The sequence below is a fragment of the Lissotriton helveticus genome, chromosome 7 (assembly GCF_964261635.1).
Source record: "Lissotriton helveticus chromosome 7, aLisHel1.1, whole genome shotgun sequence".
NCBI classification, from domain to species: domain Eukaryota; kingdom Metazoa; phylum Chordata; class Amphibia; order Caudata; family Salamandridae; genus Lissotriton; species Lissotriton helveticus.
In genome coordinates this window covers 1,555,812,883-1,555,827,878 of record NC_136068.1, presented here as the reverse complement: position 1 = coordinate 1,555,827,878, position 14,996 = coordinate 1,555,812,883, and the positions used below count along the sequence as shown (strand labels likewise).

Sequence of the window (14,996 nt, the reverse complement as noted above, 5' to 3'; positions counted from 1 at the left end):
GTTTTTCTCTGGGAGTGGATTGTTTATTACCCTTCCAACTCTTTTTTGGAGTGTTCAGATTATTTTTAATAAAGGTTTTTTCAGGATTTTCAGTTAGTTGGGGTTTTATTGGTTTCCCACCCAAACTATCTCTACCTAGTTCTTCATAGGATTTTTCTATGATTCTGGCAAGTTCAAAAGGTTGTTCTGCTATATCTGTTTCTTTCAATTTCTGGCGGATCGCCACAGATGCTGCTTCTCCTTTTATGTTGGCTAATAATATAGCCGAGACCTGCTTGAAGTCTTTCAGTAATTTCATACCCAGAGTTAAAGCAGGTTCTGGACCGTATTCATTTTGAATCTGTCGCAGCACATCTGGTATTATCGCCATAGACGGAACACCATGTGTTTTTGTGTATATTGAAGCAAAGACTGTGCCCCAAGTGTCACAGTCCTCCACATGTGGTGCGACCCCCATTGGAAGGCAGATAGTCAGAATTCTGTGTTTCTCATGAGGTGTAGTATCAGGAAATACTGCCTCTATCTGAGTGATTTTTTGTGCTATCCAGAATGGAATTTGTTCCCGTTTTGCGGGTATTTTGCCAATGGCTGATTGTATATTCTGTGGTGTGATTTTATTTGTGTTACCCTGGTGAGGTGTGGTCTGTGGAATTATTATTGCTGGTTGGACTGTTGAAGTCCGCATGACATATTGGACCAATTGTCTATGTATTTTAATTAGTAGTTTTAGCTGAGCTAAAAGTTCCCGGTCTGACATTTTTTCAATGTCTGGATGTGGTGTGTAGCTGTCTAGAACCGGCCACGTGGCTCCTGGTCTACCTAGTGGACCGAGCCCTGTGATGTGATTGGATGTATGACATTACAACGCAGGCTATTACAACGCCTGCCTTTACAACGCGGTTTTTACATTGCATACCATTACAACGCATAGCGCTTTTGGGTGCTGGATAGTGAATAGTTTAATTTACTATTCCAACTCCAGTCCCCGTGGACACTAGGGAAGGTGTTGGATAGTAAATTAAACTTATTCCCTATCCTAGAGCGCCCCCCAGTGCAATGCGTTGTAATGGTTTGCGTTGTAATGACCGCGTTGTAATGGTAGTGCGTTGTAAAAGTTTCGTTGTAAGTGATGTTTACCATGTAATTTTGATGTTTTAGGGCGCCTTTAAACCAGAGCATGTGCTCTTGGTAACTTAGTGGGATTTCAACGTCCTCGAAAGGAGCGTATTCATCTGGAGGTTCCTCTATTTTGTAATAGTGGAATTCGTGTGTCACAGCGTGTGCTGCTGGAAGTTGTATCCATGAATAGAATACCTCTGTCTGCCGATATTCATGAGCCTCTACCACGAATATGACTGTACCACCTCGTGATGATACTCCATTTTCTATACGTTTTTTAGTTATAGTTTTTCTTACATTGACCGGAATGATTATAGCATTCGGGTGATTTTCTTGGAGACTTGTGTCATTCGCTAGGAGTTGAGCTGCTAATTTAGCTTCCTCCCTTTCGTCTTCACTTTCCATCATTTTTACTAGCAGAAAGCTTTTTGTTGCAGATCAAGTTTCAAGGAAACAAAGATTAGGTGCACAATATTTTGGAACACTGTATCCTTCAACGTTGACTAAACCAAAAACGAATACATAGGAATTTCTTCCTACTAAGTTCCGGCGGATATTAACCTTTTACCCACTCCAGACGTCTTTTGGAGTTTTTACGGGAAAAAGGTGTCTGTGTGAAAAAGCACGACTGAGTTACTCTAATGTCTTGCGTTAGATTATCGCCTTACCAAATGTTGGGCGCCATGTAGTATAGTTCCTATATTCCCAATAGGCTCTGCGCATTGGAATAATATAAACAGCAGTGTAGACGTAGGACTGAGGTCATCTAGGTCTCTACTGACTATATTAGACTTAATTAGTTTTGCCAGCTAGCTCAGAGGTCACTAGAAACTTTCTCGAATGTTCAGGAAGGAGTTAACTATCTTGATTTAGACAAGAAGGGATTAGTTTCTGACAACCGCATAAACATGACAACTTTGCTCCCTCAGAATAAAGAGTATATCTTTAGAGTCGTGTGAAAACAATAGACGGTTATTTCACTCAGTCAATCGTGCATACTTAGTTTCACCAGAGTGCAGAGAAGTAGAGAGACGGGCGTTTTCAATAAAAAGGTGTTATTTATTGAGCAGTCTTCTTTCTCATGCAAGAGAAATGAATTGCCACAATTGCAATACTTGAAGTAAAGTGTGTACAGTAAAAGGAGTATTTTAAAATAATACTGTAAAAGCATTGATATGGTTTCTTAGCCATATGATACTTTAAAATGGATAAAATATATACATACATAAAAACATTGACTAACAGACTCAACTGGTGCTTCTAAGATACGCCTACCCCGGTGTACCTGACCTAAGCCTAATACGTGGGAAGGAGTAAGTAAGTTGCCGTTTTAAGTTAAGTTGGTTTTTGCCAAGGAATCTGAATCAAGAATTCTCTTAAGGGTTTAGTCAGCTCCGTACCTTGGTAATAGAATGTAGGAGGTCTTGTATCTCTCTCTCGGGACTCGATCTCCAAGCAACCCGCAAGGGTGACTGGAAACACCGGAGCTGGATTTTCTCGGCTGGAGAAAAAGACAGCGTCTCTCTCAGTGCGTCAAATGGGAGGGTCGGCTTCCTTCGGCTCTCTCATCAGCTGGGCTTCGGGCAAGTAGATAGCCACTCTGCTCCAAACCACCGTGTGTTTGCTTAAGGCAACGTTAGTATATTTATACCTGAAAGGTGCCGAGTTTGACGTAAGATTGGACATAAGACGTCACTAAGAACTAACAGTTCTTTCTGGACTCCAGGAGTTCTTGTGCAAATCAAAACAAAAGCAGGGGGATTTCCTGGGCTGCTGGAGGCTTGGTTTGTTTAAAGAACGCGTTGTACTTTCTAGGAGTCTATGGGAGTAGCCTTGCCGTATTTGGACTGCATGGGCTATGACTAGATATGGACATGATTCCTATGCCTTTATAAGGATATGTTTTGTTATAACCATATAAGGGCATGAATCTGGGATATCTTGATTAGGGTCCTAGATAGATTCACAACAATCTCTATGGTGTGGCCAGTCTCCTATCTCAGGTCTAATTGTAAGCAGAAACAGCTGGATCCCAGTATCACCCTAAAAACAAATTTACTATATTTATGCCAGAGGCAGGCTCATATGCCAGGCTTGTAGGGAAACCAAATGAAATGTAATACCAGGAAGGCAGGTCCCTTTCTACCTGGGCAGGTGAATTACTGCTTCAGTCCTACTAACCTGTCTGAATTGAGCCTAGCACATCTCTGACTCCTTCCCAGTCCTGACGACCTTTCATGAATGAGCCAGACTTGAGGACTCAGCCCCGGTCAGTGCAACAAGAGGTGAATTTGGCATGCGAATGTGTCTGTACATATGCGTCATTTAGGGCCATCAAAAATAGCAACTTCTACCCCGGGCTGACCATTGGCACTGTCTTTGAGCCCCAGGCTTCTGACAGTGGGCAAATGCAGTGTCGAGAACAGAAAGCAAACTGTGCCCTAAGGAGCACTGTTTATTTTCCTGAGATGCCACTGTGAGTTTGCCTTCTCAGTTCTATAACAAAATCAAATAAGTAAAAAAAAACATATTTTTCGTCACCATGAAGCCATTTTTCATTATTGGAAATACATGAAAGATTACGTTTGAACGAAATCTGAGCACAAGTGATAGTGTCTTGTAAGTGACCATAAACTAAATTTGTTAACAATGATAAGAAATCATGTAACTCAACAGCTTAGTTCATATTCAATACATGGTCCATATGAATTAATTAAGGTGGACATAATCACTAATGTTTTTAAATCTCAATTTCTTTGCATCTGCCTGTGTTTTATCAATAGAGTTCTCTTCTAGGTGTATACTGGGGAACCCATCAAATCATGAAACTTCATCGTGTATATATACTTTGTTTTTTAATATTGTTCTGTGTTTTCTGGCACTACATGCTCATATTGGGAGGAAAACATAATTTTTCCTATAATTAAAAATAAATGAGTAATGTTCCCTTGGCATATCATGCAAGCACTCTAGGAGATAGGTGTGTTGTTATATTTGTGCACTTATAGGTTTCTTAACTTTAGCCGTTTTGTTTGCGTGATGCCATCCAGATGGAAGTCATGTGACCATCTCCTGGGAAGTTTCAGGGTCAAAGATCATATGATGTTACTTCCTGTGATGTTACTGCAGTCAAAGTGTGTGCAATGTCACTTCCGCTACATCCCGCCATTTTGATTAATTGAAGTCCATGGCTCAGTTCAAGCTAGAGGTGAGCCTCACATATCAATGATTCTGCCCTGGGCCTACTACCTTTCCTCAAAGATGTGGACAATATATGGGCAACTCTTTCCCAGAAATATTGACTTTGAAATATTTCTCCACATGTATAGCTGGAGAAGACAGGAGCTTGTTCATTTACAGTGAACATGGTGGATATCTGTTTCCGTGCCCATACTTGTTAGAAGATCTGGTCAATGATCATAAATGGTATAGCCGTGATGGTTGAGTGATGTTTGCCAGAGCTACCAAAAGATGTAAAGGTAATAAATTACGAAATTCAAATTGTACTTCACTGAGATTTTAGAGACCCTTTCTGCACCTTATCAGGCTAAAAATCCATACTATCGTCCCTCCGGTCCGCAAATGCAGATGCCAGGACAATAGTAAGATTTTTTTTTCATGACATCAGGTTTAGTTGGAGCAACTCTCATGACCTTGCCCCACCAATAATTTTGGTCCTTCTGCCTGCAAATATGACATTCCATGCAATCTTTCTGAAGCAAAGAAGAAGCACTGGCATAGTTAATAGGTCTTGCCGATGCAGGCTGCTGTTGACTTTGTCAATGTATTAAGCCAATTTGTAGAGCCGCACGGCTGCAGTGAAGCATGGCTAAAAGTTATAAAAAAGCTCTGTGATGCGCCGAGCACTTAATATGTTATAGCATTTTTATTTTCTCATGGTAGTTGAGGGTGGCTAACATGGATAACAAAGTACAGGCAAATTGAATAAAAGGTGGGAGGATGGGGAGGAACAGGAAACAGGACAGTAAAAAAAAAGTGCTTTGAAGTGGCTAGTGTTAGCCGCACTGTAACACTTTTTTTCTTATGGGGGGGGGAACAACACAGAAAATGGGAGCATGGCAGCGTGAAAAAGAAGCAACAGAGACAATGGGAGGGTGGGGGTTGAAGGGGAAGAAGCAACACATACAATGGGGTGATGGGAGGCTAAGAAGCAACGCAGACAACGGGGGTATAAGGTGAAGAAGCAACAGTAATAGGAGGGGCTGGAAAGGTAAAGAAGCAACTTTGACAATGGTGGTGTGGAGGTAGCAGTGGGCGGGTCAGAATCAATGACAATGGGGGTGGAGGAGAAGAAGCAACACAGGCAAGAGGACTGGGAGGCAGAAAACCCAACAAGGACAACAGGGGTGGGAGTAGGAAGAAGCTACACAGACAACAGTGGGCGGCAAGAAACAACACAGAAAGTAGCATCACAGGGGAAGAAGAAGAACGCATCATGGGTGAAGAACAAAGAAAATAGTTCCTCAACAACAGTGTGAGCAGTGGAAGGACACTAATCAAGATGAAGAAATCAGTATTCGGTCCATGCTCCACACGAAAGAAGAGAAAGTGAAGCTAACATGCGCTGGCGAATTAGGAGGCAATGGATAAGAGTGTAAATGAAATCAACAAATGGTAAGCAGTGGGCGGGGTGCAAACCCCTTTTTGTATACAATATCTTTCACAAGCAATAGCTCATCTGCACTGTTTTAGGAGAGACCTAAACATTTACAGTGTCACTTGACAGGCCCACATTTTCAGGTGAAAGAAGTGCAGAACAAAAACAGTTTTTTTCTCTATTACAGAGGACATTCATGTCTCTCACCATCATACTTAAATTGTTTGTCCCATTTTCACATGAATGGCAAATCCCTGCTCAAACCAGAGTTTGCAGGAATGTTTCTGCAGATGAAGGATCTGAAACCACATCCGAAAGAGCACAGCATAGGCATGTCCACAATCACCAATGTAAGGAAGGTTTTTATTAACAAGCAGGATAGTTTCTTTTCAATAAATGGGCAAGTTGGTAGCCTTACGTATGCATGTTGTTGTTATGGGAATGTGTGCTTCTGAGGCCGGTGTTCATAGTCCATTGGTGTCATTGTACTGAAGCTTCTCTCTCTGTATCCTCAGGTATTTCATGGCCGTGGCTAACGGATCAGTGAACATCTCCGAAGTCTTCCCCTATATTAGGTATGTGCAATTGGTATGGTCACCTAAATGTTCACCACACACAGACACACACACACATCATTTAATCAGTATATTTGTAGAGTGCTACTTGTCACCTGTGAGGGCATCCATGCGCTGGCAGGGTCCAGTTGATTGGTCAAATAGCCAGGTCTTTAGGGACTTTCAGAACTCTGGAAGAGATGAGGAGGTCCGTAGATAAAAGGGTAGCTCATTTCATGACTTCACTGCTAGGTAGGAAAAGGAGCGACCTCCGTATCTGCAATGTCGGATGCAGGGTGAGAATTAGAGAAAGGGACGCGGATCAGAGATGTCCGGTGGACTGATGGAAGTTCAGGCCATGGTTAAAGTAGGCAGGTCCCAGTTGTGTAGAGCCTTGTATGCACGGCTCAGGAGCTTGAACTGGCCTATTTTCTGTATAGGGAACCAGTGGAGTTCCCTGAGGTAGATGCTGATGTTGGTTCATCTAGGGAGAGCCAGGACAAGTCTGGCTGCAGCATTCTGTATGGTCTGTAATCCAGTCAGCTGGGGATAAGGGCCTGGGTAATGGTGTGTCTTAAGCTTTGGGGTAGCCATTTGAATATCTTACGAAGCATGCGGAGGATAAAGAAGCAGAAGGAAGAGACAGAGTCGACCAGAGTTGTCATGGTTAACTTGTTGTCCAAAATCATGCCTCGGTTCATTGTGTGGTCAGTGGGGATAGGGGTAGGTTCGAGTTCTGAAGGCCAACAGGATGCGTCACATGGGGAGCTTTTGTTTCTAAAATCAGTACCTCTGTCTTGCCCGTGTTGAGCTTCAGACAGTAGTCCTTCACCTAGTTGGCGACGTCTGTCATGCAGTTGTGGAAGTTGGTCTTGGTGTTGGTGGTGTCTTGGGAGAGGATGAGTTGTGTGTCGTTGGTGTGGGATATAATGTTGAGTACGTGGATTTTGACAATGCTGGTTAGAGGTGTAATATAAGTGTGGAAAATGGTGAGGCTGATGAGGAACCTTGGTGTACTCCACTGGTGATCTCCATGGGTTCAGAGGTGAATGGGTGAAGGTGGACTTTTTGCATTTTTTCTGTGAGGAAGTAGGCGATCCATCTGAGAGCGACTCCTTAAGTGCCTATGTTGTGCAGCCTTGTGATGAGTATGTGGTGGGAGACCGTATTAAAGGCAGCCGAGAGGTCTAGGAGAATCAGAGTAGCAGTCTCTCCTCAGTCGAGTAGCGCTCAGATGTCCTCAGTAGCCGCGATGAGGGCTCTCTTGGTGCTGTGGTTGCTGCAGAGTCCGGATTGGAAGGAGTTGAGTAGGAGGTCCTGTTCCAGATGTGAGGTGAGTTGTTGGTTGATAGCTTTTTCTAATACTTTGGCCAGGAGTGGGAACAGTGAGATTGGTCAGTAGTTGTTGAGTTAGCTATTATCTGCCAATAGTTTCTTTAATAGGGCATTGACTTCTGCATGTTTCCACTCCTCGGGAAATGTGGCCATGGAAGTTGAGGTGTTGAACAAGGTGGTGAGTATGTGGATAATTCTGGCTTCACCTAGGTTCAAGATGTGATGTGCGCATGGGTCGGTTGAGGCCCCTGATTGGACCAAGTTGATAATGGAGGCAGTGTCCTATGGGGCAAGCTTGCTGCATTTGGTTATTCAGGTGTCTGTGGTGGTAGCAGGGTTATTGTGTTGCTTGAATAAGTTGGTGGACTTAGGCTGGGGTTTGCAATTTCTGTAGATGTTGGCGATCTTGTTGTGGAAGAGGCTTGCAAGGTTGCTGCAGAGTTCCCAGGAGGGGGTAATGTTGTTAGTTGCGGCCTAGAAGTTGGAGAATTCTATGATGATGTTGAAGAGTTCTTTGCTGTTATTGGTGCTTGAGTCGATGCATGAGGCTTGCATGATGCCTTTTTCTTTGATTCTCTCAACTGTCTGTGGTAGAGGTTGAGGTCTGTCTTGAAGGCGGTCTTGTCAGCCGTGTCCTTGCTGGTGTGCCAATCTTATTTCCAGTTGTTTTCAGTGTCCTTTAGCATTCCTAAGGTCTTCAGTGTAGCAGCTAGCCTGCATGGTGCACCTTCTGTGGCTGTTGCTGCTGAAGGAATATACCCTATTGGAGTAGTTTGTGATAACGTTGTTTGAAAGAGAGGGGATGGGTGGAGTTGAGGGCGCTACTCCATGTGTCCTCTGAGACTATGCTTCAGCTGTGGTGGGGGCGGGGGGCGCTTGGCAGAATGGGGGAAGAGGTCTGTGAGCTGGTAATGTTGTAGTGGACGATGGAGTTGCTGGTCCAGGTGAGTGCCATGGTGTTTCTGTACCTGATGTGGTAGCTGGAGGGGATGATGGGTCTAGCATGTGACCTGTGGTGTACATGGGGTCATGGATAAGCTGGGTAAGTTCAATGTTGTTCATACTGTCACACACACACACACATTTAGGGACTTTTGTTACCAATGACACATAAAAAAATATTTTGGGGGGCAATTATGGCAGAAATGGAGTGAAAGTACCCTTTATACACGAGACACACTGTTGGTTACAAACATGTCAACAGTACCCCTTGATGGCATTATAGGACACGTGCAACAAATGCAATGAAATATAAATACTGATATGTATAATGTTTGCTACAACATCTGATTTCTAATTCAATTAAAATGAAAGTTAATATAAAATGTATATTATATTGAAAATATATTAATATACAGAGATTTTTTACTAAGCTTGAAGCTGGGTGGGAACTGTGTCCTCTGTATTCAAGGATCCTGCACCGGTTGCTTGAAAATTTAGAGGTCTACTAATTTAGGATATTTTGCCTCCCCTGGCTGCAGAATTGTAAAATATTTTGTTAAGGTCAGGAGATGGTGGAAGTGAGGTGAAGGTATCCTCTACTTACCAGTGATGCTTTTATTTACAATCATGTCCGTAGAATCCGATAATGGCTTTATAGGACCATCAGGCACAGTTGCCTTATATATATGATCTTTATAGACATATAAGCATTCATTTAATATAATGAATATCATATATTTACACATATGTAAACAGTAAAGTTTATTATATGATTCATACCCCAATTAAAATGTAAGCTGATATAAAATGTTTCAGAAATAAAATTTCTTTACAGCACATTTACAAGAGATTTTCCTGAAAAAAATCACAATTATCATTACAAAAAAAATTCCTCCATATTAATCCGTTGCAAATAATGTTCACATGTTCCATGTAGTAGGTAAGTGTTTTGCAGATTGCATTTACAGTGGTCATTCTGCTGCAAACATCGCTTTGAAAACATAACTTTTACCAGGGGTGTAAAGGGATAAGATATATGGAGACTTCACAATTGCACATAATTAGCGATTTGTTAAATAAATGTTTCACTTAGCATGCGACTGCAGCGGCATGTATATCTGTATTATAGTCATGGTGTGGTATTCCTGGCGTGGGTGCGTTCCAAAGAGCCGAGTCTCAGTACTGTCAAATCATATGCCTTTACTTTCCTTCTCCAGCACTTGCGGGTCCTACCCTCCCCAGAGCTGCATCTTCGGCCAAGTCCTCAACGTGGCAGCGATTCTTGGTATGTAGTGTGAGTGCTGTATGTGTAGACCCTTGCCCAGGGACTGTGGCATAATGCAAATTGATGAGTCCCCCTACAGAATGTGATGAAGTCCCCCACTGTGGTTTGGTGACTTGAAATAAAGGTAGGCAAGCCATCAGATGTATAGGGGAGGCAAGTTAGAGCTCAGCCAAGGGTCTGATTTGGCCCTTATTGCCAGAGCACGAGCTCAGTCATGATCATATTTGGCATATAAGACATTAAACAAATGTCATGTAAAAAGTAGTGTAAAATATGATGAAGATACTTCAAAATAATATACATCTTTAGTATGCAGAAGTGTTTCACTTTAGAGCATTGAATGATATCACTGCATTGAGTGGCATTTATTACAAATGACAGTTTCAAAACATGAACCCCCTCCCCACCCACCCTGATGAAAATGCAGTTAGTGACTTAAGAAGCAAGTCAGTTGTCATATATATATATTGAGCTAACTATAACTTGTGTTACCACAATTCAGTGGTTAGGATATCACATATTACATCACTCATTACATGGTTAGTGCCATCACTGATGCTATCATCCAGACAAACGCTTACACACCTACTTAAATCCTCAAACTCTCTCTGAAACACCCTGTCTGCATTAAGTTATTATTGTTGCCCCGGGGAGGTGACATTTGATGTTTGTCAAGTTTAGTCAGAATTTACCACCACTGTGTGAACGGTCCAGTTCTCATAGTGATTTGTATACATATACCACTAGCAAGGGTTTTGTCTATCTTCTGATTGAGCCACCCATGTTTTGGCATTTGAAAGATATATGAACTCGATGGACCTTTTATCTTTTTGCATCTGTGCACCTCTATTAGGATTAGTGAAGACAGTATATCAATGTACTTACTATGGTGATGTATGACTTCCTGTAATGAGGCAGGAGGAGCAGTCTGTAACTCAACAGTAATGCTCCAAACATCTATTTCATAGGGTGCCCCTCCTCTTCCTGGGAGCAGATGGGATGTGAATTAATCTCCTCCAGCTGTAATCAGTCCTATTGATACACTGTCCTGCCAGTAAATCCTTCAGATTTTTCTTAGTGCTAGGAAGGTTAAGACATCTTCCTGGTGTTTCCTCACCATGACTTTAATGTATGCCAGTATGATTTATTGTAGTCTAAGATATGTAATCTCTAACCACCAAATAAATAGCGTACTTTGTTTCCCACAGTCATGCAATACAGGATGCTCAGTCCTGGGAAACATGTCCTAGAATACCCTGGTTTGTGAAAGGTGAGCATTCTTGCTGGCCACAGGCATACAGAAAATATTTGGCAATACACTCTCAGTTCTAGGTAGATAGAGAGATGACCTAGGCATTTAGGCCCCATTTTTTGGGCTCTAGTGTTTGATTCCCCACTTAATCATAGTGTGTGATTCTGAGAAAACACTCAAAATCCCTATGCTTCACTGACTATATTTGCCAATAATGAGGACAGTGAGTAAACTTCAAGAGCTGACTCATAAAATATGTAAAATATGAATTGGGAAAGTCAGTACATACTGTTTTTAGTAATGTCTGTGTGGTGCAAGCATTGTCAAAACCAATACTATCAGGTGGCCATCTTGGAATTCAGTGTTTTGTATTTTGTGATACAGCTAGACCATTTCAAGATGATTGCCACATGTGACATGTAAACACAAAGTGGCAGCCATCTTGGAAATCAATTTTTTGTCATCTTTATAATGGCTACGCCATTCCAACATGGTTTCTACATTGCTTCTGGATGCAACATGTTGGCCACCTTGTAAAGGTTTACCTGTAGTGAAGAATCCAAAAGATAGAATTTCTACATGGTCGTTGCTGCCAATAATAGCTTCATAAAAACTAATTGTCTTTCTAAGGCCAATATCAGTAACAGCAAAAAGTGGGGTTTGATGGTGGATAGCAGCAGCTAGTGGGTACGCATGATTATTGTGTTCTGGCACCAACGGGGAGCCCTGAGACAGAGAAAAAAAGTGTCCTGACATCAGCAGCGGAAGGGTATGACTAATCGTCCAATACAAATATGGTTTGAAAGAAGGGCTCATCTGAGAGGGACAAGCACGAAATAGGGAGGCAAGCCAATCAATGACGTGTATAGACCCGTGAAAAGAAAGATATCTAATCACATGCAAGGGGCAGACTCAAATTACTTTCTAGGTGTACGTTAAAGTATTGGTTACAATGCTATCTGCAACAGATAGTTAAAACTGTCTTTAGTAAGATCTCAAAAAATGTCAACCATGGTGTACCAGATAATTAATGGGCCTTTCTTCTTTTCTAGTGGTATGGGTGGCATTTATTCGCTACCAGCAGGTGAGGGATTTGGGGTGCCACTCACATCTCAACACAGCCAGTACCGTTCTTGGAGTCCTAAGTGCCCTAGGGATATCCATGGTCGGAAACTTTCAGGTAAGAAAGCTATGTTATACCTATACATTTTCAGGTGGTGCTACATCATGCTGATATTCAATGATATTAGAGTGCAGGATAACTGAATGAGGAGTGGTATGGTTCTGTGTCACACCCTTTCTATAACCAAGACTAGCACTTCACAAGAGAAAACCAGGTATTGTTGTTGCCACTAGATAAGGTACTGGTAGTGGGTTTCACAAGCACACTTCATTGACCTGTTACATCAACCTAAAAAAACAAGCATTTACAATGCAATGGTTTCGCCTTTTGAAAAGTTTGAGCTATTGGCATTGTAAATGACAAAATTTTTATTTATGTGTTGGTTTTGAAAATAAATAAATAAATGGCATTGTCATTTACAATGGCAATAGCTTAATCTCTCGCAAACGCGAGACCTATAGCATTTGCAATGCAATAGGTCGCGTATTTACGTGACTTTGAGCTAATGATATTGCAGATAACAATGCGTTTTATTTATGTTTCAAAAACCAAAACATAAATAAAAGGTCTCTCACACTGCTGTCTCTCACACACTGCTGGTAATGGGGACACTGACCCTCCATCTCTGGGATTCCAGCAATCCACCAGAGCTGTCAGTTACCTCAATATTCATTTACAGGCGTGTGTCCATGTGCGCAGCTTCTTTAGTACAAATCTTTTAAAACATAACAGGGGTGTCTCCTGAACTACTCGGAAGCCCCACCTATCTCGAGGGTCCCCATATTTCGTAATGTTGTTGTAAAGCGCCTCGGGCCAGTTTCAAGCAGATCACAAGGCCTCTTCAAAGGGATCTGTATTGGCAAGTAGCCATGTACGAGAAATTACTCGGGGCGTTCGGTGTGTGTGTTTGTGTTTGTGTGTGTGTGGGTGTTTTTTGCCGAGAGGGCCATGTCTTCTTATCAAGTTCGGCATCGATTTCTTTTAAGCATGCGCCGGGACGCCGAGCGCCTCGATGTTTCTGAATATGTCTGGGAGCGGGGAACGTCGTTAGCAAAAGTTCGACCCCATTTTGCGGTGTGGACAAATGCCCTCGCCTTTCCTGGGCGACTTGGGATCGTTGAACTGACGGGGCAGAGGCCCCAACAATTTGTAACAAGCACCTATGGGCACACGGACAGCGGGAGGGGGCGGGAACACGAACAGCGGGAGGGGGTGCAGGAACGGGCACACGGACAGCGGGGGGGGGGCAGGAACGGGCACACGGACAGCGGGAGGGGGGGCAGGAACGGGCACACGGACAGCGGGAGGGGGGGCGGGAACGGACAGCGGGACATCGCGCAACCCACCCCTGCAAAGGACACTTCCGAAATGGTGGAAAACAAAGCTGTAAAAAAAAATAATAAACACCGCCCACCTCCACATGACGATCGCAAGGGGGCGGGATAAGTAAAAATGGCCGGAACGCGCACGAATCTGCTCCGGCCATGACGGACAGATCTCTGTTCCAATGGCTAGCCTCCATTTATGGAGCTAGCCAATGGAACAGAGGGGCGGGACATGAGTACACATCTCTAGACATAAGATTTCGCCTTGCGCGAAAGTCTGCTGCGCAGCTTTCGGCGAGGCGAAACCTAATGAATAAGAAGACTACATTCATTTCACAATTCCAACATATTTCTTCCATCTTAATAACCCCACCCAAACCACTCTGAAATCCGTCAACAACTATAAAGCCGTCTACACGTGTCCATCTAGTTATAACTAGTGCTCACGGTTTTATGGTATTTGTTTTTTTTTACATTTCTGTCTGTATTTATCCATATTTATTTTTGGCAAATTTTATCTTTATTTATCCATATTTATTTTGGGTTTTGTGGAAACATGAGCTGAAATTAGTATATTTCCAAATTTATTTAACCAATAAATATGAACTCATGCTTGAGCGCCTGTCAGATTTTAATGCTGTGAACACCCACTGAAGATAAATCAATGCATTTATATGAAAATATGCAAATTTCAGTATCAACCTTGTGCAAACCTACTGCTGTTAAACCCTCTTCACTAAAACTCCTTTCTTTTTTAACCCTCTTACCTATCAATCCAGACAGCTATTGGCCTGGCAGTCATGACAGACCGTATTTAGAATTACTCAAAAAGTAACCCATATTCCGTTTTTATGCACATTTAAAAATGAATACAAACAAGAAAGTAAATGTTTTCTGTCTGTATTTATCTGTAAAATTCAGTAAAAACGGAAAACAGGGAGCTTTAGTTATAACGCATCCTCTGCTTCTGTTCTTTATGAGAAACTTTAATAAGTTTGTAGATAATGGTTTATAAACATTCCTGCAGGAAAGTGCCTTTTTTGACATAGTCACCCCCCACTTTTTGCCTAGTATATGATGGGATTTCGACTGGAAATGCACTGGGTTCCTGCTTAGCAGGTCCCCAGTGCCCGATCTCTTTCCCAAAACTGTGCAATTGTTTTACCCAATTGGCGATACTTTTAGGGCCATCTATAAGTCCCTAGTAAATGGTACCCCGGTACCTAGGGCCTGACGTACTAAAGAGGGTTCCAAAGGGCTGCAGCACGAAGAGACCCCTCATCAAGCTCATACAAACTGCCAGCAGGCTGCGTGTCTTGGTGCAGACAAAATTGAAAGCACACAGCCTGTATGCCTTACCTGCAGACACTGCGTACAGCAGCTGGAGTGACATTACACTCCAGCTGGACGCACAGCTTATATTCCATAGTGTCTTCATTCAAG

General features: G+C 42.5%; 1 protein-coding gene across 3 annotated transcripts in view; it reads left to right on the top strand.

Moving 5' to 3' along the window:
- TMEM150B (transmembrane protein 150B) overlaps positions 1-14,996 on the top strand; it is a 135,706-nt gene that overhangs the window by 97,584 nt on the left and 23,126 nt on the right. For all 3 annotated transcript variants that reach the window (XM_078655047.1, XM_078655048.1, XM_078655049.1), the window contains 3 exons: positions 6,253-6,312; positions 9,786-9,853; positions 12,158-12,285. In XM_078655047.1, coding sequence (XP_078511173.1) covers positions 6,253-6,312; positions 9,786-9,853; positions 12,158-12,285 — 256 coding nt within the window. The remainder of the gene's footprint in view (positions 1-6,252; positions 6,313-9,785; positions 9,854-12,157; positions 12,286-14,996) is intronic.